Source organism: Lepisma saccharinum, chromosome 23 (assembly GCF_977018435.1).
Source record: "Lepisma saccharinum chromosome 23, izLepSacc3.1, whole genome shotgun sequence".
NCBI lineage: Eukaryota > Metazoa > Arthropoda > Insecta > Zygentoma > Lepismatidae > Lepisma > Lepisma saccharinum.
The window spans coordinates 41,638,088-41,665,921 of NC_139251.1; the positions used below are offsets into that span (position 1 = coordinate 41,638,088).

Here is a 27,834-nt window from a genome sequence, read left to right on the forward strand (position 1 = left end):
TATCATGCAGTCATAAAAACACATACTATTTCATGAACACTTCCTAATCACTATCATCTTCATGTAATTTCTCTTTGTCAAATACAACAGTCTACATTTTATACAAGTTGTCACTCTATTGCAGATAATATTAACAGTAAACTTAGAAGCCAATACAAATACAGATAATTGCTTGAAAGAAATATTTGTTATAAATTAAGAAATGTCAAAAGAAAGAAGCCTAAATTGTTGAATTCAGGTAAAATTTGAAAAAAAAAAAAAAATGAAGACTTCAAAGTTCCTATTGCTTGAATTATACCTGCCATTTCAAACCCTTCCATATCCACACCCCAAATGGGAAAAGCCCTTGACTGTTCTGATACATCTTAAAATACAGGGTGAACCAAAAGTCAGGTTACGTAGGAAAACAAATACGTACATACAAACATCCACACGAATGATATGAAATTGTTGCAGTTGAAGCACATGTACAATTTGTGCGCCATCTGCTTGAATGCATGCTTCAATTGTACTCTCCCAGTTGCGTAAGACATCTGCTAGTGAGGTGGCACTGATATGGGAGATGGCACCTGTGATTTTTCTTTGAGGTGGTCCAGGCTCTAATTTTCTTAGTGTATGCAGTAGCATTTACGTGTCCCCACAAGTAAAAATCCAGGAGTATTAGGTCTGGTAACCATGGTGGCAATACAACTTTGTAAATTGACTTTTGACCCACTCTGTATATATATCTTCCTTGCAAAATACAAATATAATTATGTTGACTTCATAACGAACCAAGTTTTATCATTCAGATATTGCAGTCATGCAAATGTGAGCCTTAAAAATTCACAAAAATTATATATAAAAAAAAAAACCACACACACAATAAACAAGGAAATGTTTACTCCTGACCTCGAAGTTTGAGGTCTAATACTTTCAAGCATTCACTGTAAAATAAACTACTATTTCAAGAGATCAATACATTACTATAATTTAATATTTGGCACATATTATGTAAGAAATAACTTACTTGTCAAACTCGATACAACTAAAAATTGATACTGAATACATTAATGTACGATAAAATATTTATCCATGGAATAACCACACCACTGTCAACCACATTTCAAATGAGACAACAAGATAAACTTTCAGATGACACTATTTAAACAATCACTTATAACAAAAAGAAATATATATATATTGCATTTTCCTTAACTATTACAGAGCAAACTCTGAATATCATAAATTTTTACATTACACACAACTTCATTAAAACTCTAGATAATTTTCAAGCATAAAAAAATGTTTGTCATATTTTACTATAAAATTTTGTGTCCAATTTCTGCATCCTATAATTTGATACAATACTGATTCAAATAATATATGTGATGGGAAATTTCTGTAAATTCTCAATATTATCTTAAACAAAATAGATCCCTACTTAACACATACTCTATGTAATACTACATAAAATATATACATATATTTCATGCTTATTTTCTCTAATGTTCATTAAATACCATGACAATATATTTCTAGAATCGAATGAGGGGGCCAAAAGTTGAGAATTCAATAAAAGAGGGTTGATGTATAAAACAAGTATGCATAGATAAAATGTTCTCAAGGAAAAAAAAAAACAAAAAAAACAACACATTCTCGATCTCAGACATAGTGGAAGTGACGTGATTTAGTGCCATGCTCAGGGTTGTCATCGGAGGCTGAGTGAACCCCAGAGCCATTCTATGCAGGGATTTTGTAAGTAATATTCCTACCTGAAATCACCTTGCATGGCAGTCAGACATCCTACTGGCTGGACCAACTTTACTTGTATATAATATTTTAAAATCAACCAATATTATGTGTGATAAGGATGACATTTTTACTTATGTTGTCAGAAAACAAAAACATTTGTTAGCTTCTGAATGTCATTTAGTTGAGGCATAACAAAGGACATGCATGCATCTGAACTGTCATTCACACTTGTAATGACCTCCCTTGTCAACTACAGTTCAACTACTAAGACGCAATTGTAACAGAGCATGGTACATGATCAACCTTTATGTTAAACTCTCAAAATAATGTAAGAAGGAAGAAGGTTTGAAAGAATAGACATTGAGATGGATGTAATAACTTGCAAGTTACATATTAATTATATTTTCAGTGTTTAACGTGATTAGCGTTGATATAACTTAGTAGTGTATACAAGTGTGTTGGTTTTCCAAATAGAAGAAGGTAAATATATAGAAATCAGGCACGTATCTAGAAATAAGTATGTTTCAAGGGAGGTGGGGGTGTGGGTCCGAACCAAGTGTCTCAAAATAATAATAATACTAATGTTTAAACTAAAATAATTATAATTATATTAAATAAATTAAAATAGTGTTAATTAAAATATGCAAAGTAATTAATATTATTATTTTTTTACATGAATAGGTAAAAGGATGGTATAAGAATATTGAAATAACAGCATGAATTCATTATCTACCTTACGTGCAGTCAAGGTTGCCAAAATTTGGAATAAAAAAAATTTAAAAAATACAAAACAGCCCTGGTAAGGAAATTAATGTCAAATAGATAAAGATTTGAATATTTATTGAATATAAAAAAGGATATTAGATCCAGCTGACGAAAAGTAAAGTTCATGGACCTGGTGATACAATGAATGTAATGTTATAAGTACACTCTGTACAGAAAAAATACACACACCTCAATTCTCTCACAGTAACTTACACAGAAAACCATAAAAGGAAAGGAACAGTAGGATAGTTTTGTTGCGTTATCTGTGACACCTGTGGTCATGAACGGCGCTAGTCAAATGTTTGTGTATCAGTAATTCTCACCAGATGGAACATGAAAGCAACTCGTCAGTTATTGAGAATTTTGCATTGCAGTTGTGATGTGTACGCCAAGGTAAACAGCAGTTAGTGACTGTTATGTGCTTTCTCATTGTTTGTACAGTGTCACGTGGTACTATTGTTGTTGTGTAGCGTTGTTTTTGTGTGATATTGTTGCTGTGTGTGGACTCTAAAGAAGTAAAATGGGTAAGAAATGTGACTTGTCGTCACGTAAGCAAGGCACAATTTTTACTTTGCACATCGAAGGTAAATCTCTTAGTGAGATCGGTGGAATACTAAAAATCCACCATTCAACAGCAGGAAGAGTAATTCACAAGCAAAACCAGCATAACAAATCATCACTTCGGCAACAGTGTGGTAGAAAAAGGAAAACATCACCCAGAGTAGATCAGAAAATGAAAACAACAGCACTGCAGAATCGAGAAATGAGTTCCCGCCAACTCGCTTCTGTAATTAGAAATGACCTTGGAATTGCAATCAGCCATACAACTGTACTGTCTCGACTGCGCGAAGTGGGTATTGGGAAGAAGAAACCGTGTAAGAAGCTGAAGCTGACACAAGCACACAGGGCAGCAAGATGTGAGTTTGTGAGGCGATATTCAAGTTGGACTGAAGACGAGTGAAAGCATGTCAATTTCTCTGACAAAAAGAGATTTAGAATAGTGGGAAACGATGGTGTGAAGTTGTGGATTCGGAAGGGCGAGGAACTTGAAAAGGATTGTGTTTCAGAGATGCAAAAATTCAGTGGCGGAGTGATGGTGTGGGCTTGCTTTACTGCTCAAGGCATCGGAAGGATGGAGATATGTGAAGGGTCAGTTGATGCACTAAAATATCTTCAAATTGTAGAACGTAAAGTTCTTACAACAGCTAGAGACTACTTTTCTGGAGAAAATATGGACTACTTGGTTTTCCAGGACGATAATGCTTCATGTCACCGAGCGAAAAATTGTCAATACGTGGTTCAAGGACATGAGTATTTCGAGACTCCGGTCTCCAAACTCGCCTGACATGAATCCCATTCAAAATTCGTGGGCCATTATGAGCAGAAGACTGAATAATAAGACATTCTCGAATAGGAGGGAACTCATGGAACATGCATTGCAACGACTTTGGCGAAAATAAATAATCCTCCATTAAACAACTAGTATACTTGCATTATTTAAGTTTAGTTATTTTATTATTTCATTTTTGTACTTAGTAAGTCTTTGGAAGGGGCCCGGACCCCCTAAATACATCCTTCATAGAAACATGTCTGAAGTGTGTTATTTGTGAAAGCAAAACAGATATGTGTCTCCTGCATGCATATGAGATAGTGTAAATTAAGTTGCCGTAGCTCCTTGCCTTATAAAAGAACCGAGAAGTCAGATTATGGAAAATTAGCAAACTTAGGACTATTTACACTCAAGTCAAAAGGTGTGTGTCATACTGATGGCTGTATGGTAATAAATTGTGTTCAAATTTCATGTTTCTTCATTCATGCCTATCTGTAAAACACAGAATAGCGTTGTCTAAAGCAAAATGAAGTTGCTAGCTTTACCATCAAGAGAGATGAATACACACTAAAACACTACAACTGAGGCGACAGAATTCTAGAGGAACTTTAGTTATTTAAAAAATGCTTAGTCATAGCCTACATTTTTCACTTTTCTAAAAAATGGAAAGCAAGAAACATTTAAAAATAGGAATTAATGTATATAAAAATACAAATAACATATTACATGCATGTGTGTACAAATCTATTAATATATAAAGCAAATCACAAAGTACACATTCATTATACAAACAAAAACTATAAAAACTCATGCAACAGTATATACATGTGTGTGTGCGCATGTGTGTGCATATGTGTATACATGTACGCATATTTTAAAAAAATGAGAAAGATGAAACAATACTAATTCATCCACAATGGGTAAAACAACCTTAGATTCTTAAGGCACAAGATGCAGAACAAAAACAGTACAGTAAGTTCTTGTGAGAATGCAAAAACATATCCCTTGTAAGACCAAATAACCCTTTGCATCCTTACCAATATCATTTCTCACATATTTCAGCAATTTAAATAAAAATAATTATAGTTTGAAGAACTGGAAAATGACACTGCCAGTCTATCAAAAAATTTGGACTAAAATATCATAAGCAACAATAAGATCTACCCACAAAATAGAGTTTCTTTTATGGATATGCCAATATTTAGCGTAACTCACAGGATTTTAAAAATACTGGCATTGTTGCCAAATCTACACAGGATACAATGAGATGCTGTATATGAGCTGGTCTCTACTGAAATACAACTACTTACAATGTTAAGAAAATACTTTACAACCACTGGCTACTATTTTACTGGTTATAATCTCTACTTTACATTAACGTTTTATCGTCTTGCACTTCACTGCTCCTCCTTGTTTGTGCTCTTATCTGAAATAATTCCCTTATCAATGAAGCTTTCTCCCTTTCCAGTGCCGTGATACGTTCACTTTTCTTACCAACTTCCTGCAAAAGAAACATAAAAACTATTAATTATGCCTGGAAGATATTTGCGGAAACAATGAATATGAATGGTGGAATTTCTACACATATTTTTATTAATATCATGACTTTAAAACTGCTTTTCTGCCTATTTGGGATAATTATGATGTAATTATAATCCTGACTGCACAATGACCACCTTCCTTTTTTTATTTTTTACTAGAAGAGAATGATTACAAGAAACATATGAAAGAAAGAATGATGGTCAAATAAAGAACCAGTCGAGGAAACAAGATGACAAATTGGACACACAATGATACACCACTATTTAAAATGTCAAGAGAGATAATTTAGTAAAATACAAATTTCACTAAGTATAACAGAACACTATTATTTTTTTCAGTTCATCTGAGAAAAGAAGAAACACATCCTGATTTTTATGTGAAATAACTAAGTACAGAGTGTCCAAAAATTAAGTATCTATTTTGTTGAAATAGTGATTTTACTCGCAATGTTTTCATGGTATATGTTGCTTACGCATTGCTTTCAACATGTGCATCATCTACATCACGACCCACTTTCCATCTATCGACAGTGGCGCAAAAGACGTTCTGGAGCATTGCTGCTGTTCTGGCAGCAGCAGCTTGTGTAAAAATCTACATGAAGTAAACTGAGCATTATGCAATAAAATCTACACCAAGTAAATTGAACATTACCTCTGTTAGCAAGTGGTTTTGCTGCTTCAACCGCGTGAGGATGTCTGGACCATGAGAAGGATGATGCACAGCAAGGTTCATGTGCAGGGGCAAGCCACGTTCCCAGCTGTCCATGAGGGCGGTGAGGTGTCTGTTCACTTCCAACACTCTTGCTCGCTGCAGTTCGAGCCGTTCTTGTTGTGCTTCCGACCAGTGTTCCTGAATTACAGAAAGTATAGGCTTCAATATGTTGGAGAAGTCAATTTTTCTTTTTACAATGGGTTAAATTCAGGACAACAAAATTTAAAGTATCACAGCAAGTATTTTTGATAATGAATAATGAAGTAACAAGATAGGTAATGGGATGAATGCAAAGATAAATCCGTGTTTTACCCAGGATTCAAATCTCGGACCTGGCATGCCTCTTGCAGAATAGTTAGCATAAAATGCTACTACTATGCTCAGCTGAATTTGAATCAGATATGAATGTGAATTTTTTTATCATTTTTTTCAACATCCATATTCATTTTCATGATTACCATTTCTTTCTTTATAGAAGTTTATTTTTCATCCAACATTTTGTCAACATATTAATCAATGTTACTGGAATTCTGGACAACTTTCAGTTTAATTCACTCAAATAAACTACATATTTCATATTTAAGGCTCGGCTGGACTTTCACCAACACCTGGGCAACTGTTTATGAATTTTCCTCTCCTTTTGAAAAACTGCTATGATAATCCAAAATTGGAAAAATTGTATATACCTGGAATTCCTCCTAAAGGATTCACTTAAATCTTTGTGTGGTTTGCTATCACTGTTGCCTGGATATTATCAATAGTTTAATAGACTTGCACAGCCATGAAACTATTGAGAATATATAGGCAACAGCGAAAGGTAGCCAGTTAAGATTCATGTGAATATTCTACAAGGAATTCTAAGCATGTGTAATTTTTCAGATTTTGGAATATCATAGCAGTTTTTCAAAAAAAGAGGAAAATTCGATAACAGCTCTTCTGGCATTGTTCCACCAGTTGAGCCTTGAGTTTCATTTCACATTTTGTATCCAATGTCACTTCATTTTGTGAAAAAAATGTGGTACAAAAATGAACCTCTCTCCCTTTGCAATCACCTAAAATAAAAGATTATGGTGGATAATCTTGCATTTCTGTCAAAAATATAATATCAATACCTTAGTTTTTTTTACATTTTACCCTCCATATATCATTTTATGATTTCAGTACAACTACTCCCAAGCTCCACAAGTTTTCATTGCAATATAATTATGGAAACAAGACCTGCTCATACAAACTATTAAGTATTCTGAATTATTGTACTTACCATGTGCGAACCCATTCTACCAAGATACTTCATTTTCTCTTGGACTGCAGCTATTTGTTTAAGGTACCAGTCTCTTGCTCTCTCCACAGCCTGCAAACCCTGCATCAATACGTCTTTCTCTTGTTCGATCTGCTTCATGCGCTTAAGCTGAAAATTCAAGAAATAAAATTACATAAGTAATATGAAAATAACATATTTTCTTTTTCATTTCACTAGCTGAATGCTATGTTTTCATTTGTTCATCTGCAATAACTTTTCAGGAGAGCTGATTGAAGTTTGACGCATGGTGATTTTGAATACACAACGAAATTTGAGCAAACATTTTATTACAGTTTATAATTAATGCCACTTGACATTAAGAAACGTCGCATTCGATTGTGATTCAATAACATGTATGGAACATGATAACGTCATCAACTATATTTCCAATGAAAAATGGAGATACTGCAAAACAACACTCAGTCAGCTATTTGTCACCCACTTCACCATTAAGAAGAAAGAAAGAAAGGGAAAAAACTGCTGAAAAGGGAAAAAAATGCTAAGTAGTTATGGATATGCTTGGGACAGAGAATAAGTTGTTGGATGAAGAGGCAAAGGGCATTCCCTTCATTTAGTTGTTCAAGTTTGCTTAAGGTTGATTGATTGATTGATTTGCTTTATGTTTGCTTTTTATGCCAGTTTTGGCTAATTTGCGAAGATGGGGATGAGTGATGATGTGATGAAATTGATGAATGGACACTCACAAACATCCATGCCCAGGCCAGCATTCGAACCCGGGACCCCTGGCTTTGTAGCGCAATGTGCTAACCACTCCGCCATGGGGGCCGGCAAAAAGTTTGCTTTAGGCTCCGATAGACTGATTAGGATTGGATTTACAGTTTAAAGTGGGAAAATGGCACCCCTTTGTTAGAAGGTGACGGTGTTACCACCAGAGGTAAATAAATAAACCTCCCTCATTCTCAAATGCCCTTGTGGCTTGCACCCAACCTTACCCTTACACACCCTCATGACTCACCCTCAATCACTCTCACCCTCAGAAGTCTTCCAGAGGGTGAGAACTGCCTCATGAGCAGTGCTCAAAGTGAGGGGTGATGGTATCCACCTAGCTATCAAAATTCTCACAAACAATATCCCCAGTTGTCCCACTGTCACCATGTTACACCATAGCATCCCCCAAGGTAACCCCATCAGGTGCTGCTCATGAAGGTCGCCCTCCAGATGGTAAACACCTCCGGAATGTGTCCAGGCATTCCAGGAAAATGAAACGTAAAATTTTGTACCAAACCTGTCCATGATGCCCATAGCTAGTGACAACAGTGTGGTTGTTCCAAGTGCAATAATCAAACCTGTAGCCGATGAAGAGGTGGCAGATGTGGTTCAGTGCCCTCCGATAAAGATTATGTATCTCATTCGCAACATTTGCCCTCACTCTTTCAACATCACTTTGCCCTTACCCTCACCACTGAGGCTTGACCTCACCCTCATGGGTCATCCTCATTACTTAGCCAAGCCCTCACATGTCTTCCAGAGGGAAGGTTCAAAAGGCAGATGGGAAAAAATGATCGATTGATTGATTTGCTTTATAATTATTCACTTTTCTGCCACATTTGGCTAATTGTGAAGAGGAGGATGAGTAGTGATCTAATGATGATGATGGAGAGAGACTCCCCGAGAACACCCATGCCCAGGCCAGGATTCAAACCTGAGATGCACGGCATCATAGCATGCTAACCATTCTGCCATGGAGGTCAGGCAATAGATTTAGTTTATTTTACGTGGGCTGTTCAACAAAGAATGATCATTACTTTCTTATTCACACAATTTCTCACTCTAAAATTTAATTTTATGTTACACAATTTACGTTGTGTAATGTACACGCAGTACTAGTTTCATTGTTTTGACTTCAGTTGTGCGCCTGTGAAAACAGTGGAAGTTGAGACATGTTCAGTTCCACCTACGGCAATAATGGACGTAACATGCGACGAACAATACACTCCATTGAAATGTGCAATGATGCGATCATTACTGGATCCTTTTTTATGTTATAAATTGTGTATGGCTATGTATTCCTGTACTTTTGGGTTCTTGGCCGTTGGGGAAGCGGTAAGTTTCCAGTAACGGTTTAGGTCATTAGCGGGGCCTATAAATAGGAAGGGCAGGGGAGCAGTCGGTCTCAGATGTTTGGCGGAGTACAGCAATGTAAGAGGTATCTTTTTCTCTGAGGGGAGCGGCTGGGCGAGCATTCTTTCCTTACTATGTGAACCGATGGCGGGGATGTTAACTTTCTTTCTTTTAATACACACACTTGCTCTTTTCACATTATTCCAATAGTTCATTTCATGAGGGAAACCGGGCACACAACACACATACCTTCAGCCACCTTTTTTGGTACTGAGGGTTATATTTTTTTTTACTCGTGGAGCCAGTGGCTACGCGAGTCTACACACTCTCTTCGGGAAGGGGGGACAGGGTACACCGAAATGTAGATTTTGCGAATAACGGCCAAGAATTAACTTCTGTAAATATAATATGAATAAACCTATATATATCTAAAAGGAAATGGGCGTTAAGTTGTAATTTGAAGAGGTACGTGTCTATTGCCTAAACTAGCATCCACAGAACTTCAGGTACTGCAAGTTTTGAACCTCGGGACAAGGATTCAAAAATGTATGGTTGTGTATATTGTGTATGTTGCTGAGAATCAGCTTAAAAGCACAAAGTATACCGTTACATACTGGGGGCTCAGAGTCAGGGATATTTTCTTGTGAAAAGTACTGAAGGCATTAGTTATTGTGAAGTGGAAAGAAAATAATAGAAGACAAAATGGCAATTCAAATAGACAGGGAGCTCATTAGCAAGTTGCTAGGCAATGCGAACTTGGAAGGAAGGCCGGAGGAAGATATTGTGGGGGAACTTGAGAGACTTTCTCTAAATGTTACACGAGGAACTTCGATAAGGGCCGGCGAGGAAAAAATGAGCAAAATCTTGGAAAAAAGCAACATTAACATTCCGATCTTTAAGGGAAACGTCGGCGATGTAAGTCCACACGATTATTTGTATGAATTACGCAATTATCAGGAAATCATGGAAATTGGGGATACTTTTCTCTTAGATAGAATCTTGCCGCTTTCGTTGAAGGAAATCGCCGCAGATTGGTTCAGATTTTCGAGACCTTTCGGCACTTTTAGGGAATTCGAGAAGGCTTTTCTTGAAGAATACTTTAGTGTCGATTATGATTCGGAAATAGCAAGGATCATTCAGAACAATTACCAGTTACCAGACCAGTCTCTTCTTGCATTTATTCGACACACCAGGAAGCTTTTCGCAATGAGGGAGAAGCGGGGGACAGAAGACGAGATTATCCAGCATGTTTTGAAATTTTCCCATCCTAAATTCAGAACGCACCTGTACGATAGAACCTTTACAACCTTGAAAGATCTGGAGATTCGCGCTATGGACATTCAAAAGAGATTGTATTCAGAAGCCCTGTACTATTGTCCAGAGCTAAGAGATAGCAGTTTACCACTAGCGTCAACTTCAGGGTGTGTCGCAAGGCAATTAGTAGCAGCGGGGGCAACAAACCCTTTCGGCCGCGTGGGAACAGAGGTATCAATGAGTGCCATAAATCCAGGTCTTTTCAACCGCCTAAGGCTTTCCGGGAATTTTGGAACCCCGTCGAGAGCAGAAGAACCGGCGAGAAGAAAGGGGTATGATGGTCCGCAGAAAGAGGCCACCTGTGCAGTCTCTAAAGATACCGTTACACCAGAACAGATAACTCCGGTTCTTGCACACGTAGAAGGAAAGCAAAACAGGGGGAGGAATAGGGAAATACGCAACTGCAGAAATTTCCCTTCTGGCGACAAAAAACCGTTAGTCACCTGTAAGGTTCAGGGAAAGGACTTCTCGCTATATTTGGATTCTGGTGCGTCTGTGAGCACCGTGTCTGTTGAGATCGCAAGAGAACTGGAAAAACAAGGAAATAAGATTAACAATAAATGTATTAATATTCTTTGGCAGTAGGCTCTGTACAATCATGTGGGGAAATGTATCTTACTGTACATTTGAATGGGATGAAATTTAAGCATAAATTCGTCATTCTGCGCAATTGTTTCACGGGATTTATCACAGGTCGTGGGTTCATAAGGAAGGCCGGCATATCGCTACATATGAAGCAGGGAGGCTACAGTTTTGAGAACAGTAACGTCATTCATTTATTTTCTGCGGAGAAGAGGGAAGTGGGAAAGAGGCTTCCGTTCTCGCAGCAGGGGAGGACGTCGACTGTGGAAGCTGGAGCTGGGCTAACCGCGACGATGACAGCGACGATGGAAAGAAATGAAACTGTTGCTGAAGCAACTGCGACGATGGGAAATTGCAAACCACACCCCGAAACTGAGGACATGATTGACCGTGTTGAATGTTCGACCGACACTGTGCAGAAATCAGCGCTTTGTGTACTGCAGAAAGTGCGAAGCAAATGAGGAAGAAACAGAGGGAAAATTTGCTTCGGAGCACAAAACTGCCCATGGTTCGTTTCTCTGAAAGTAAAGAAATGGAACATTCTTCATTGTTGCCATTCTCCGCCACTGAGGGAAATGAAGAATACAATTCTGAGGAGCCACGTAGGCTTCTAGACACAGCCTCCCTCATTTCCGAGCAAATGAAAGACAAGTTTCTTGCTGACGTAGCGAGGGTTACAAGGAATGAGGAGGTGGAAGGAACGAAGAAGTACAAGGAAAAGGTGAAGACCCAGGCCAAATCTTCGTATTTCGACAACGAGGGAATTCTTAGGAGAAATTTGCCTACGGAAAAGTACAAAGAGAAGGGAAAAGGGAAAATATGGGCACCTACTTCTCTACGTTCGCAAATTCTCGTGTCGTTGCATGGTAATGCATTCGCTTGTCATCCTGGGAGATTGAAAACGTTAGCGAAGGTTAGGGAACAATACACTTGGATAGGCCTAACTAAAGACGTTATCCAGTATTGTAAGTCATGCCAGCCATGCTGCGTATTAAAAGATGACAGGAATAAGCAAGATTTCATGTCAAGTAAGGAGGAAACGAAATTCAGGATGGAAGACGCCAAGAAGAAAGCTTGTGATAGGAAACGCCGCAAATGCACGTTTCAGGTGGGGGATAAAGCTTGGCTTAAGGAACATCCTATCTCTGGTAAGGCCCGCAGAGAAACCAGTAAATCCTCGGGGAAATCCTCTGGATCACATGCAATTGTGGAGCAAACTTCGGCAAATACTTTCAAAATGGAACACAGCGGGGACGGAAGAATATTGAGAGCCAAGAGTGACCAGTTAAAGCCTTATTCTTCGCCACCTGACTTTGCAAGGAAAGTATCTGAACCCAATTCAGCAAAGAGAGCGCACGTAACTTCGGCAGGAGGAGCAAGACGAAGATATATCCCGGATGCGTTACAAGCTGAGAAACAGATTCTAGTCTAATTTCAAAGGGGGATTTTTTGTAAATATTGTACATAGGGACTTATCTATCTTTTTTTTATTCTATCTTTCACTTATTTTCTCTACCTCATACCTCATACAGTACTCATACAAAAGTGTCGTTCCGCAATCAATTTCATCGCGAAAGTAACGCAAAGTTAGTGCGTATTCTTTTACCGTGTAATTTTGTCGAGAAGCCCCAGTTCGGTGGCGAGTGAACGCAGTTTTAGCGCCGGACATAGCAATGACATCTCTGGATGTAGAGCCAGTTCGATCCATTCATGTGGAAACCGGTCGAAGCGGTGACTTCCGATCTCGGTAGGAGCGCAGAGCAGTGGCGTTGCCGGGAGTCGAACCAGCAGCCTTGATGACTTGGATGGATTTCCAGGAGACTGTCTCTCATTGGTCCAGGAGGAAGGATGGAAGAGATGCTGAGTGGGTAAGAATCGACGTGGGTTAACCAGCTCCAGTGCTGAGGGAAGATCGGTGATCTCGAAGTACACTTGTGGACAAAATTCGTGTGAACATTGACTGTGAATTTCGGGTGAACTGTTAAGTGAACAGAAACTGCGAACAAGTGTTTTGTGTATATTATTATTATTTTTCTAGGTTACAGAACTTTGATTTTTCTCTCTTCAGGAAGGGGGGACTATGCAATGATGCGATCATTACTGGATCCTTTTTTATGTTATAAATTGTGTATGGCTATGTATTCCTGTACTTTTGGGTTCTTGGCCGTTGGGGAAGCGGTAAGTTTCCAGTAACGGTTTAGGTCATTAGCGGGGCCTATAAATAGGAAGGGCAGGGGAGCAGTCGGCCTCAGATGTTTGGCGGAGTACAGCAATGTAAGAGGTATCTTTTTCTCTGAGGGGAGCGGCTGGGCGAGCATTCTTTCCTTACTATGTGAACCGACGGCGGGGATGTTAACTTTCTTTCTTTTAATACACACACTTGCTCTTTTCACATTATTCCAATAGTTCATTTCATGAGGGAAACCGGGCACACAACACACATACCTTCAGCCACCTTTTTTGGTACTGAGGGTTATATTTTTTTTTACTCGTGGAGCCAGTGGCTACGCGAGTCTACACACTCTCTTCGGGAAGGGGGGACAGGGTACACCGAAATGTAGATTTTGCGAATAACGGCCAAGAATTAACTTCTGTAAATATTACATGAATAAACCTATATATATCTAAAAGGAAATGGGCGTTAAGTTGTAATTTGAAGAGGTACGTGTCTATTGCCTAAACTAGCATCCACAGAACTTCAGGTACTGCAAGTTTTGAACCTCGGGACAAGAATTCAAAAATGTATGGTTGTGTATATTGTGTATGTTGCTGAGAATCAGCTTAAAAGCACAAAGTATACCGTTACAAATGTTACATATTTCGTCAGAACAAATCGTCAGCTGAGGTCTATGCAATGCTTACAGGAGTCCAATGGAGAGTCTGGTTTAAAAGGTTTAAAGAGGGGATACAACCAAATTCAAAGGAAGATGGACCCGGAGCTCCAGTCAGTGCTCTTATGGGAGAAAACAACACTGCTGTCATTGTGAGAGAAGATCATAGAATAATGTTTAGAGTATTAGAAGAGATACTGAAAATTTCATTGGGTGCTACGCACATGTTGGCAACAGAAAAATTACCCATGAGACATGTTTGTGCCCAGTGGGTTCCAAGACTGCTCATACCCACACAACAGGACAACCACACACTGTAAATATTGTTTCTGAATATCTCATGAGAAACAATGTGAAGTGTGTTCCTTATCCTCCCTATAGTCCAGAACTAGCCTCACGTGACTTTTATATTTTCTCCAATATGAAGAAACGCCTTCATGGGATGCATTTGCCATCATCAGAAGCAGTAGTGAAGGCTGCCACTTGTGACTAAGTGCAAAGATGAGGATGCGTAATGATGTGAAGAAATTTATGAATGGACACACAGAAAGAACACCCATGGGCAGGCAGGAATTTGAACCCAGGACACCTCACAACGTATCATGCTGTGCTAAGTAGTTTTTCAAGTAGTTGTCAGGTGGTTGAAAAACAAACAGATTCAAAGAATATTTGGTCCAAAAACATGTTCAACTCATATATATATAAGCACCTCATATAAACATGATATTGAATAAACTTAGTCAAAAGCACTACATAATTAATTAAAATAGGAACAAGACATACAAAAAAAAGCTTTACATACTAGTAACATGCAATGAAAACTAAGCTCACAATGACAAGCAATAAAAATATATTGTTTCAAAAATCCTACTAGAATAAGAAGCAATAAACGTGCAATGAAACTTATCTTTAGATCAACACAAATAATTATTTATTGATTCATAGTTGCAACATAATTAGTTGGCTTATTAAAAATAATATTCTCTGTTGTACTATATTCAGAGGAATATTAGTGTTTTTAATACCATGTTATAATCAATCCCGTTCTGTAGGGTATGCCTCCGCGGTTCTCTTCTTCGGCCTGAGACTTTTTTATGCTGGGGGCCTGGCACCTGAGTATTTTGAACTGAAGAGAAATTTCATGAGTAGAAATACAACATAAAAAACTGAAATAGCAAATTAAATAAAAAGAAATTAAAAACACTCCCAAAATAGATGGGAGGGATAACGTTGAGATGGACCTAAAGGGAATTGGTATCGATGGAAAAGAGTAGTATCTTGCTCAGGATAGGGACAGATGGAAGGCCTGTGTTGATGCAGCCATGAACCTTCAGGTTCAAGAAGGCTAGAGAGTTAGTTAGTTACTTAGTTAAAATAGTATCAAAACTGTAACAAATCACATTACATACATAAAAATTTAGAAACAATATTCTAAAATTTTCATTTCTTTTGACACTGCTTTCTCTATCCACTAGTTTACACAATTTCCTGATCTGGATCTACTGAAATAGTGCAGCTGCAGGGCATTTCCTCCTAGTGGGTATACAGTCACGTTATTTTCTATCATCATTTCAGTCTTAACGATATATCAGAATCTAAAATTTTTGTTTTACCACTGCTTTTGAAAGAAATTTGTATTCACAATTTTCAAGAAATCGTCATCATAATTCTTTTGCCATATTGGAGAAAAATCGTACAGAACTCACGTCTTATTATACAATTCCAATAATTTAGTTTCTCAAAATCCAACTATTCAATTCTTCTTATATTAACGGCTTGGAACTGAATTGTTAATTGGTTTCACGCTGTCTGTTAATTTTGCTTTGATTGTTAACATAGATAATAATTTACATATTTTTTTTTACGTAGCTCTTGCATGTTAAAGTATGAAACATGGGCTGCAACTGTTTTCTTCTTTACTGCTTTCTTAACATATACTATAAACAGGACAGAAAAATTAGTATTTTATCAATATCAGCGAATATAGGCATTTTATTTGATTTATTTTACTTTAATTTTCTGTCGCTTTGGGCTAATTGGCAGAGTCTCATATTAGTGTTGGTAAAATTAATCTTCTTCTTCTCTTCTTTCTCTATCCCTTATGCCTTTACAGCGTTGGGGATAATCAGTATAATTACTGAAATGATCGACATGCCCTGTAATTTAGTGCAAGATTCTTAATTTTTTATGAATATAAACAAATACAGTGGAACATCAATTTTACGTTTTTCAGGGGGCCAAGCTGAAAAAATCTTAAAATGTGAGAAAATTTAAAATTGAGGAAAATTTTATAATATTCTTCCATGTTGGGACCATCAAGATTGAATGTATTTGGTATGGTCAATAAATAACCGGATTAATGCCACGAATAAAGTGGCAAAGCGATGAAACGTACGGAATATGGAGGCTAGGCTGGGGTACATCACGCCACATGTCTGCGAGACGAGTTCCAGACTGCATTGTTAGATGGCAGCACTGGCAGGGAAGGGAGGTTGTGTATGTGCAATTTGCCTCCAAGGTGCCAGTCAGTCATTCAGTGAGGTGAGTCGTGGCGTTGACAGTGTCAGGTGCCTCAACAACGCAGGGTAGTATGCCATTACGGATGAGTCCTTTTCTGCTGTTGATGACCATACGGGAGTGTCGGGGGATTAGTCTGAACCAGATTGCAACCGAATTCGGCATTAGTCATGGTACAGCGTACACTATTGTTCATGAACACCTTCACTATGGTGTTGCCTTCTGCCGTCAAAAACTGGATCACAGATCGCTGAACCTCCTTTGTGGCACCTGACACTGTGAATGCCATGACTCACCTCATTGAGTGACTGACTGGCGCCTTGGTGGTAAATTGCACATACACAATCTCCCTTCCCTGCCAGTACTGTCACATAGTGACGTGGTCTGGAACTCGTCTCGTAGACATGTGGCGTACCCCAGCCTGGCCTACATATCCCATAAGTTTCATCGCTCTGTCACTTTATTTCGCGTTTTCACGGCATTAACCTGGTTATTTATTGACCGTACCAAATATAATGTAGGAAAATGAAAAATTTGGGAATATAAAATAGGGGCTCCACTTTAAATCATTTCTCTTTGGTTTGTCGAGTTAAAGTATAAATTTGCAGGTTTTTTTCATACAAAAGCCACTGCAGTCACCTGCTTACAAACATTAAGAAAGTTAATGAACCATTTATTTTTTCCTCAAAATTTGTCTGCCAAAGTTCGTTTTGAGAACACTGTATGGCAGATAGGCTAATTGGGACTAGCCCTACATTTTAATGTGGAATCCGAAACACTGTACAATGTGCCTCCATAAGGTATCAAAACCACCCAGAGCAGCTGATTACTGAACCTAGCTCTGTAGCAAACAAAAAGACTTTTCTGTTTTATTCCATTCTATTAATTACGAGGCAACTTTGTAGACCATCACTGAGGCCATCACATACACTTTGATGTACTTATGTTACATATATTTCTTTTTTAGCAAAATAACAGATAGCAACAATACAATGCATTCATCATGCAATTCAACTCACACATTGAAACAATACTCAGGCAACTGTAATGGCTATAAAGAAAAGTTTCTCCTTACTGATAATAGCCTATGAGGCAATCAATAATTGTGTAACTTCTGAAATTTATTCAGGCATTCGTACATTGGCTACAATACACATTTCATGCTAACATATCATGCTTTACCTAAGGCATGTGCATACAAGAATATGTGCTAATACTACCTGCTGGCTTTCCATCCCCTGAGCTTCTTCCTCGAGCAGTTCTGTGGTCAACTTCAGAATAGCCGCCCCTGTAAAAGTTTATAAGTAAATCAGTGCACTTCTAGGTTAAGTAGATTAACTGCAAATGTCATTACAGGGACATGTCCGCAAAATAAGCTAAAATAGTTGCTACAGCTTGCTCAGTCACATTGAGGGGTCAAATAACTGCTCCACGTGCAATGCTTGAACTAAGATTAATAACTTTGCATGTCACTTTCCTATCTGTAAATAGGTTTTCAAATGGTATTGCTACTAAACATAAGTCCCGAATCGTGGCCGTGTGATCTAAGGCATCAGGCTTTGGATTTGAGCTACTGGATGTGTGCTAGTTTGAGTCTCCTGCCAGGATGTGTAACAACTTTTCTCCTGACATTTTGGCCAGTGTATGGGACCACCCACCAGCATTGAGGAAATTGGGGACCTATGAATGAGTAGCGTAACCCAGTCATTGAAACTTATAACAACTGCAGGTTCAACGTGCTCACCACACACAACCCTGTAACTGGTTGGATGAATTTTCAGTTTGTAGGTAAACTTTGGCCCTCAAGGGCTGTTGCCCCACGGGGTTATGTTACGGGGATCCAACCAATACTGATACCTCTGCCGACACTCTCAGATTCCCAGTGATAACTATGTTCGATTATTCTAAATAGAAATTATTCAGAATATTTATAAATAATAACATATACATATTAAATGCAAGTACATCACATCGACCTACCAGAGATTTGCTTTCAAATATTCAAAGAATTACATGTGAGATAAAAGAAAAATTAAAATAATGCCATTTAATTATGATACACACTTTTGTCATACAATATTGGTGCAAAATTAATTAATTTAAACACATGAATTCTGCATATTTTCAAGGGTAATTTCTGCAGACCACATGTAATGCTATGACTGATAAAATGTACCAACTAGTATTCAAAACTAAACTTTCTGATACTGGTATCAGCTCAGACCTTAAACAAACATGTTCAATCTATGAGACCTAACACACATTATATATTATTATATGCTTTTCTGTATGCCAACTGCTGAATTTTGGATATAAAATATGAACATCAGTGTGAATCATGTGATGATCAGTTTTAAAAATAGAATGTGTAGATCTTGTGCAACTAAGAAGTGCTGTTCTAACTGTTGCGCACAGTAACATATCATATGAGTGTAATGTTAACAGTACTCACGTGAGATGACATTCAATAGTTGTTACATACCATAACATGCAATAGTGCAAAGAGTTTTAAAAAGAATCAAAATATTTAACAGAACTGAATGAAAATATTGAATCATCACATTGCAATATATAACTTAGTGATTGTAAAACTAAATATTCATCATGAAAGAAATATTACAATCTATGAAAATTTAATTTCAATTCTCTTTTTCACATTTGCATGCAAATATCTTCTTACTACACTAATTGGAGAAACTTAGTCAAAGTTTCATCTGTATGCTCTATAGAGTAAACCAATGTTATCTTTTTCCCCTTCATAAAAAATATTCACAATTAATCATAACATCTGAATTATTAAATTTCAAGCAAGTGTTTCATGTTAGTCTTTCTTTTTATATGTTTACCTTACAAAGAAATCAACACGTTAATGTTATTTCTGAAAAAAATTACCACATTTTATCAAATCAGTATGATTGCTAAATTTTATATTGGTTATTTAAATGATCTTGGTAAACATTTCTTACTGGTTCACTCCTAGTGAACAGTGCTTTGACAACATTAATTTTCATGAACACATGAATAACGTAAAACATATACCTTTTATCACCGTCAGATAATGTCTTCCCCATTTCCTGTTCATTCATCATCAACCCCATTTGCCAATTCTGAAGGGCAGTCCTTATTTCAGCTTTGTCCAGGGTTCTCTCCTGTGCACGTTCGGCATTCGTCACACCCAGCCTGGGAGGTTTCGGTGGTCCGTACAGAATTGTGGCTGGTTTCGTGTTAGGCACAGTGAGCTTGGCATCGCTTGCATAGTTTCTCAACTCGCAACCATCTGGATTAATATTTTCCTTCCTCTCTGTAAGCAGATGAGGCATGCTTAACGTCCTCTGCTGAGACATGGCGTTGTTTGGCCAAACAGCTGCGGTGTTCGGGGAAGCCCACAACGATTGCTTTGACTCTGCATCCAAGATTGGAGCCGAAGGGGGACGCATGGGTTGATTCGGCTCCACCTTTAACATCCCGGTTCTTGTGTTCTCTACTTGATTGTGCAGCAAGCAGATTTTCAGTCCTGCACAGAAACGCTCGAAGGACAGAAGTCCGTTGGGTGGAGTCACCTTACGCAAGCAATCAATCACGCCTTTTGGAAGACCCTTAGAACCATCATCTTGCCACCTCTGTTCTATTTCTGAAACATTAAATTAATGTTGTTATTTAACATCAAATTACAACAGCTATACATAAAAATGAACAAAAAATGTTCAGTTCGCATTAGATTCTTGCAGATTATCCATGTACTTACATTCAGGGCCTCCCAGATGACAATGTAGTAATGTAGTCACCTTGTAATCAAGGAGTGCCAGGTTCGATACCCAGTGGAGGTACATAGTGGTTCAGATCTCACTTTAAACTGTAGGTTCAGTCCCAATTACCCTTTCAGTGCATAGAGTGGACTTAAAAAATAAACTCACATAAACAAACATTCATAGCAGAACTAATAAAAACTTTATTGTTTTGTATAGTCTAAACCTTCTTTACAAATCAATGTTTCAACACATACCACATACGTCTTTTTTCAAATTATATAAAGAATGAATTGTACAGTAAAGAAGCTGCAACAAGTGATGAAATGCTACCAAACCCTTACATTTGCAAGCTGACAGTTAACAACAAATGTTAAAAAATATTACACTGTTTCATTTCAATTTTCATGTATTAAATTATTCAATAATAAATGCACAATTCTCACATTTCTTTTGAGGGATGGAATTTTAAAACATCTCTCAGAAGTATTCACTTTAACTATTCATTTTTTAGTCAGCATCATCGACATTTGTCAACCTTTATTTGGCTTATTTCAGAAATGCTTTACGAAGAATGTAAACAATTATTCCACATAATTAATGCACCAGGGGGCAGATTGATACATTTTTCTGTGCTTAAAAATGTTCGCAAGGATTACATAATAAGTTTTCTGTGCTTGAAGAAATAGCATTTAAATACAAATAAAGCTTTCCAGCATGAAAAATATACATATCTAACTAGAATTACAGTATTTGCAAGCCAATGTGTACACAATATGCATATAAAATTGTGAAAATTAATGATTTAATGAAAATTAAAATACACATAATGCAAAATCAACAACTGACTGAACAAATACATTTAGACATAGAAAAGTACAATTACTAACCCTGCAACATTGCCATAAATAAAATCATAACAATGATTCAGTTTGGAGTCACTGTGCCCTTGTAATGATGCCTATCAGTCTTGCTTGTAAATATCAGTACCCCCTCCTAATGTTCTAACTAACTAACTCTCTAGCCTTCTTAAACCCGAAGGTTCATGGCTGCAGCAACACAGGCCTTCCATGTTTCCCTATTTTGAGCAAGTTCTATATACTCTTTTCCATCCCTACCGATTTCCCTTAGGTCCATCTCAACGTTGTCCCTCCATCTTCGTCTTGGCCTTCCTACAGGTCTCTTACCATCAGGTTTCCCAACAAGAATCCTGTAAACTCCTCGTTCCTCTCCCATTCGTGCCACATGGCCTGCCCACCTAAGTCTTCTTGATTTAATTATTCTAATAATATCTGGACATGAATACAAATTATGTAGTTCTAAATTATGTAACCTTCTCCACTCACCTGTCTCCTCTTCCCTTTTAGGTCCAAATATTTTCCTAAGGATCTTATTTTCAAATACTCTCAATTTATGTTCCTCTTTCAATGTAAGGGACCAAGTTTCACATCCATATAATACTACAGGCAAAATTACTGTTTTGTATATTTTAACTTTTAGTTTCTTAGATATTAAACGAGAAGACAAAAGTTTATGAAGAGAGAAGTAACATGCATTTCCTGAATTAAGCCTACTTTTTATTTCCTCTTTAATATAATTTTCATTTGTTAATATTACTCCTAAATATTTGAATTTGGAAACTGGTTCAAATGAGTTGTTATCAATAATTAGATTTTGATTATTACCTAACACTTGGTTTCGGCCTGTAAGCATATATTTAGTTTTCTCTTTGTTAACTTCCAAACCTATCTCTTTAGCAGTTTTGAAAAATATTTTAGCATTATTCTTAATTGTATTCACATCATCCCCCAGTAAGTCTACATCATCTGCATATGCTAACAACTGAGTCACACCATTTAATTTTAGTCCTTCTTTAGTTTCTTTTACTTTCCTAACAGCATATTCTAAGGCAAAATTAAAGAGCAATGGAGATAATGCATCTCCTTGTTTTAACCCATCATGAATTGTAAATTTGTCAGACATATTAATACCCACACGAATTTTACTTTCTGTTTCACTGGTGCATACTTTTATCATACTAACAAGCTTCTTAGGTATTCCAAACTCAACTAATATATTATATAGTTTATCTCTTTTGACTGAATCATATGCTTTTTTGAAATCAATGAATAGCTGATGGACATTTTGATTATATTCCCACTTTTTTTCAAGTGTCTGTCTGATGTGAAAAATTTGATCTGTAGTTGATCTGTTACGTTTAAATCCACATTGATAATCACCTATAATTTCATTAGCATATGGGGTTAGTCTTGTTAAAAGAATGTTAGATAATATTTTATATGTTGTTGAGAGTAGAGAAATTCCATGGTAATTATTGCAGTTCATTTTATCACCTTTTTTAAACACAGGAACAATTATGGATTCTTTCCACTGTTGAGGGATTTCTTCTTTATTCCATATTAAACAGATTAATTTATGAATTTGATACATTAATGAATTTCCACCATATTTAATTAACTCAGCTGGTATTAAATCAATGCCAGGTGCTTTGTTATTCTTTAGCCTTTTAATAGCATCTTTAACTTCAGTCAAGTTGGGTTCTGGAACTAAAGGTTCTGCTGTGTGTACTTCATTCACTTCTGATTTATCTCCTACATGGACATTTAAAAGGTCATTAAAGTAGTTCTTCCATCTATTTAGAATATCACTTGGGTCAGCTAGAAAATCACAGTCTTTATCTTTTATCAAGTTTACTTTAGGTTGCCACCCCTTTCTAAATTCATTTACACCTTTATATAAATCTCTGATATTTTTATTTTTGCTGTTTGTTTCAATTTCGTTAATTTTGGTTTTCAAGTAATCTCTTTTTTTACTTCTAAACGTGCTGTTAACTTCTCGCTTTATTCTATTATAATTGTTTAGATTTTTATCATCAGAGTTATTTAACCACCTAAGTCTAGCCTGATTTCTTATTTCTATTAGATTATGACATTCATTATCAAACCATGGCTTACTTTTTCTCGGTTTATGGTATCCTATACTTTCTTTAGCTGCTGATTCTATTGCATTACGTATGTGCTCCCAATTCTTATTTACGTCTGTTTCATTTATATTTTCATCATCATTTAAATCCTGCAAAACATCAAATCTATTTGACAGTTTAATTTGGTAATCTTTCTTAATTCTTTCATCAGTAAACTTTCCTTATCAAATTTTAGAACTTTTAGATTTTGTTGCTTATGATTTATCACTGAGAGTCTTTCTCTTAATTTAGCAATTACTAAATAATGGTCACTAGCACAGTCAGCACCTCTATGTGTACGAACGTCAATTATACTAGTATGCCTTCTCTTATCAATGAGAATATGATCTATCTGATTTTGAGTTTTACCATCTGGAGAAGACCAGGTATATTTATGGATATCTTTATGTTTAAAAGTGGTACTTTTCACAATTAAATTCTTTGAGGTTGCAAAAGTAATCAATCGTATACCATTATCATTACTTAATTCATGAAGACTTTCTTTACCAATCGTGGGTTTAAATGTCTCTTCTTTGCCAATTTGTGCATTACAGTCACCTAACAGAATTTTCATATCATACTGAGAAAATTTATCAAAGACCTGTTCTAACTCTGCATAAAAATCATCTTTAGTATTATCATCTTTATCTTCCGTTGGTGCATGTATGTTTATTAAAATAATTTTACACCACCTACCCTGTAAAACTGCATATGATATCCTATCATTAATAAATTCTACTGTTTTAAGAGCCGATATAATTCTATTATTTATGAAAAAGCCTGTTACAAAATTATGATTTTCAGTACCACCATAGAAAAAAGTATAATTTTTAGTTTTACAATTCCCTTCTCCTGGCCACCTAACTTCCTGGACAGCTACTACATCTAATTTATACTTAACTATCTCACTAACTGTACACTGAAATGCCCCAGGCCGGTAAAGGCTCAGAACATTCCAGGTGCCTAATTTAATATCCTTCTTCCTAACGTAGATCTTATCCTTAGTCCTTATCCTCCTGATGTTCTTGCTATCAATATACTTTCCACATAAAAACAAGTACAAATTAATTTGAAAAATTGCAAAATAACAATACATACCTAAAAACTTTACATAACCAGTTTTCCTGTCATCCATAATATCAAACAGTGTGTGCATTGCCAGGATGAATTGTTTTGGAAGCCCTTCCAAAGAAGTAGACTGATGCTGTGGTAACATGTTCCAACCTGTAGAAAAAGCAAGACAGAGTGTATTTAGTACCCTATGGGATTTCATTATTCCTTCCAGCAACAAATATATTCAGTGTTCTTACACTGCCAAAACAAATTCAGTACCCATGCCCTTCTGTATCCCCTCGAGAAAGTGAAATATTTTACATGGTTTAAGATGATTATGTTGTGTATGAATGTTTTCCGATGCTTTTAGCTTATGGAGATGTGAAGTACATCTGATACCTTACCATGAAGAAGAGCAGCCCGAACGCTTTGTGCAAGTGAATATAGCACCCAACATGATATTCCACAACAGCAGCTATAATTTTAAGCTGTTAGGTTAGGAGTGTTAGGTTTGGAGCTGATAGCCAGTGTGTTTTTCACATACAAACTGTTTTTACTAATAAAAAGTGGTGAAAGTACTCAGAGATGGCACATTTTTTTTTATTTATGTGGGATCCAATATCTCCGTTATTTGTGTTTTCCGCATGCTGGACCTGATTTTATATTACAAAAAACATTGAAATCTGTTGATTAAAGCAAAATTCAACTTAATTCTTGAAGGGTATATTGGGTCAATGACCTCACAAATTCTAAAAAAAAAATCCAGGCCACTTGACTTCACTTTTAGACCACTTTAATGTTTTTGCAGATTTTGATTTGATTTGATTTATTTCCATCCACTTGATCATATAAGTACAAATATGATATGGGAAAGGTCAATTACATGTATAATTTTGAGTACAAAAAAAGATACAGGAACACCAGTCATTTTAGGTGTTGGTGACCTTCCGTACAACCATGAAAAGTGGAAAAATGTTGCACCGTTTATAAAGTCAGTGTTAAAATGAACATTTTCTGCTGCTTTTAGTTAGCATAGAAATGGACCTTTTTTATGTGATACAATGTAATATGCTGGGAAATCATCATTGCTGATGGTACCTTTATGTCTTTTCTTACATTAGGAATGCTAGGTTCAATACCGTTACAATTTCTACTTCTTGTGTAGAGCATTACACAAGCAAGTGCTCAAGGATAGGACAAATTAGACTAATACGAAAATGCAAGGTAAATGTGTATAATGTCTTGATGATGGTTTTCTTTCAGATGTGATAGGTTTTAATTTAGTAGTGTTAGATTTAATGATGTTGGTAATTGTATGCTCATAGATTATGAGTATTATGTTTAAAGCTGTTAGAACTTCCATGTACCTTTGGACTAATATCTTGGTTATTTATGTTTTCCACCTTTTGAAATAAATTTTATGTAATGTAAAACAATTAAAGGTAAAAATTTACTATCCTTCGGACACCTCTAATTTTTTCGTTTAGTCAATTTTTGACATTCGTACTTACGTATCTGCTTCGCGGAACATTCCTGAAGGTGTATCAACGCTGTTTTGATTAAATTAATTGCAATTTTTCACATTACCAGTACGTCTTTCTGATAGGCCTTTTCGCTTGCCTGAGACGAACTAACCTAACCACGTGCCACTGGTTCGTGGGGCTAGCGCCAATGGTTCACAATTATTTCCAATTTCTAGATCCTGATACTAACACGACACCAAATTTTAACTATGTTTCCTAACCTAACAGAACTAACCTAACAACGTGCCAATGATTCGTGGGGCTAGCGCCAATGGTTCATGGCGAAACGAAAAAATTAGAGGTGTCCGAAGGATAGTAAATTTTTACCAAGCATATATTGAACAAAATCTTAAGTAATTGCTAAAACTCCACAGTGTATGTTAACAGAAGTAAATTGAAATCGAACCATGTAAAAATTGCATTCGTAGCATGATGAAATCGCAATAAAACAAAATAAACTTGGGCCCAATTATGAAACAGCAAGCAACTTCCAGTCTACTGCTGTTGCGCAAAGCCTTCAGTCTATTCTGCTTCACGCTAAGGTAACAGATGTACTTTACTATAGTGGAACCACAAGCAAAGAAACCTCCGCAGACCCGCAACTCCTGTGCACCGTACTCCCACGTAGAGGGGAGGGACTTATGTTAAGTTAGCCTGATACGAGCCAGCCTGAACGTTTCGCGCACGTGAATATAGCACCCGAAAGAGAATCCAAAACACACCAGATGGGAAGTTGCCTACCGTTACATGCATGCATAGGTAATTAATAATTACTAATTTAAATACTGCGTACAAATAAATAATCCAATTAAAACAAACAAATATAACTTATTGCGTACAAATAAATAATCCAACTAAAAGACACAATAGATTTTTTTCCTTTATAATATTAAATTTCAAATATTCCTCACAATTGAGTAGAAATATACCGCATTGAGAAATATATATAAAATTATTTTTAAAAAAAACACAAAGAAAAGCTTAATAAAATTTATCACCTCTCCCCAAACATTATTTCTAGACAAAGACCGAGTAGAAGAGAAATTTGAAGCCTATTTTAAAATTATGGAATCATAATAAAACTTAACGGAATAGATCTAAAGCTGATAACAAACTTACGTATATTATTATCGATCGAATACTCCAAAAACAACCTAGAATGCGACAAAATGAGTAGTTCTAATCCTGAAGTTAGCCTGACGCGTCAGCCTGATCTCTACTTGAAGGTAAACACAGATATAAACTACCCGCCTATTTCTAAACGAGGACATCTATCTCAGTGAAATGTATTTAGGATCAAAATACTTATATAGGACAACAACTCTCATACTATGAAATTCATTGTTTCATCTATTTACGCTCATAAAGTAGCGTCAAAAACCGTCAGGCTGAGCATTTACTTGAACTGTACGCCCAACATTAGAAGCGCAGAACAGACGTGAAGGCGAGTCTATATTTTCAGGATGCAATGAAATTCCACTGTATTGACTTAAATTGACTCTAGACATGTTAGACTACAATGCCTTGCATTTGACAATTTCATTAAATCAATATGACCCCCTTAGGGAGCGCCAAAGAAGTGTAGAAATGTATCGAAAAGTCGATTTCAAGGACGGACAATTTTTATAATATGGTATTATAATTCCTCAAATGTACCTGAATTTAATCTACGGATGTCGCACAAGAGGACTACGAGAAAGAAACCAATAAAATCATTTATGTACCCCCTCAAATAGAACTCCGAAGTCGTCACTTTGGACGTCGCGTCAGCAATGAACGAGGAACGGTTGAGCGAAAAACGGATTTAAAGGACCGTACTAT

General features: G+C 36.6%; 1 protein-coding gene across 1 annotated transcript in view; it reads right to left on the bottom strand.

Moving 5' to 3' along the window:
• Window positions 1–732: 732 nt before the first annotated feature.
• Window positions 733–27,834, bottom strand: part of LOC145977766 (suppressor APC domain-containing protein 2) — a 62,833-nt gene continuing 35,731 nt past the window's right edge. The window contains exons 2-8 of the mRNA XM_083110040.1: window positions 24,536–24,661; window positions 19,748–20,339; window positions 17,929–17,996; window positions 15,217–15,317; window positions 7,344–7,490; window positions 6,023–6,220; window positions 733–5,330 (exon numbers count right to left, since the gene is read on the bottom strand). Of these exons, the coding sequence (XP_082966166.1) occupies window positions 5,199–5,330; window positions 6,023–6,220; window positions 7,344–7,490; window positions 15,217–15,317; window positions 17,929–17,996; window positions 19,748–20,339; window positions 24,536–24,653 (1,356 nt within the window). The 5' untranslated portion in view covers window positions 24,654–24,661 and the 3' untranslated portion in view covers window positions 733–5,198. The remainder of the gene's footprint in view (window positions 5,331–6,022; window positions 6,221–7,343; window positions 7,491–15,216; window positions 15,318–17,928; window positions 17,997–19,747; window positions 20,340–24,535; window positions 24,662–27,834) is intronic.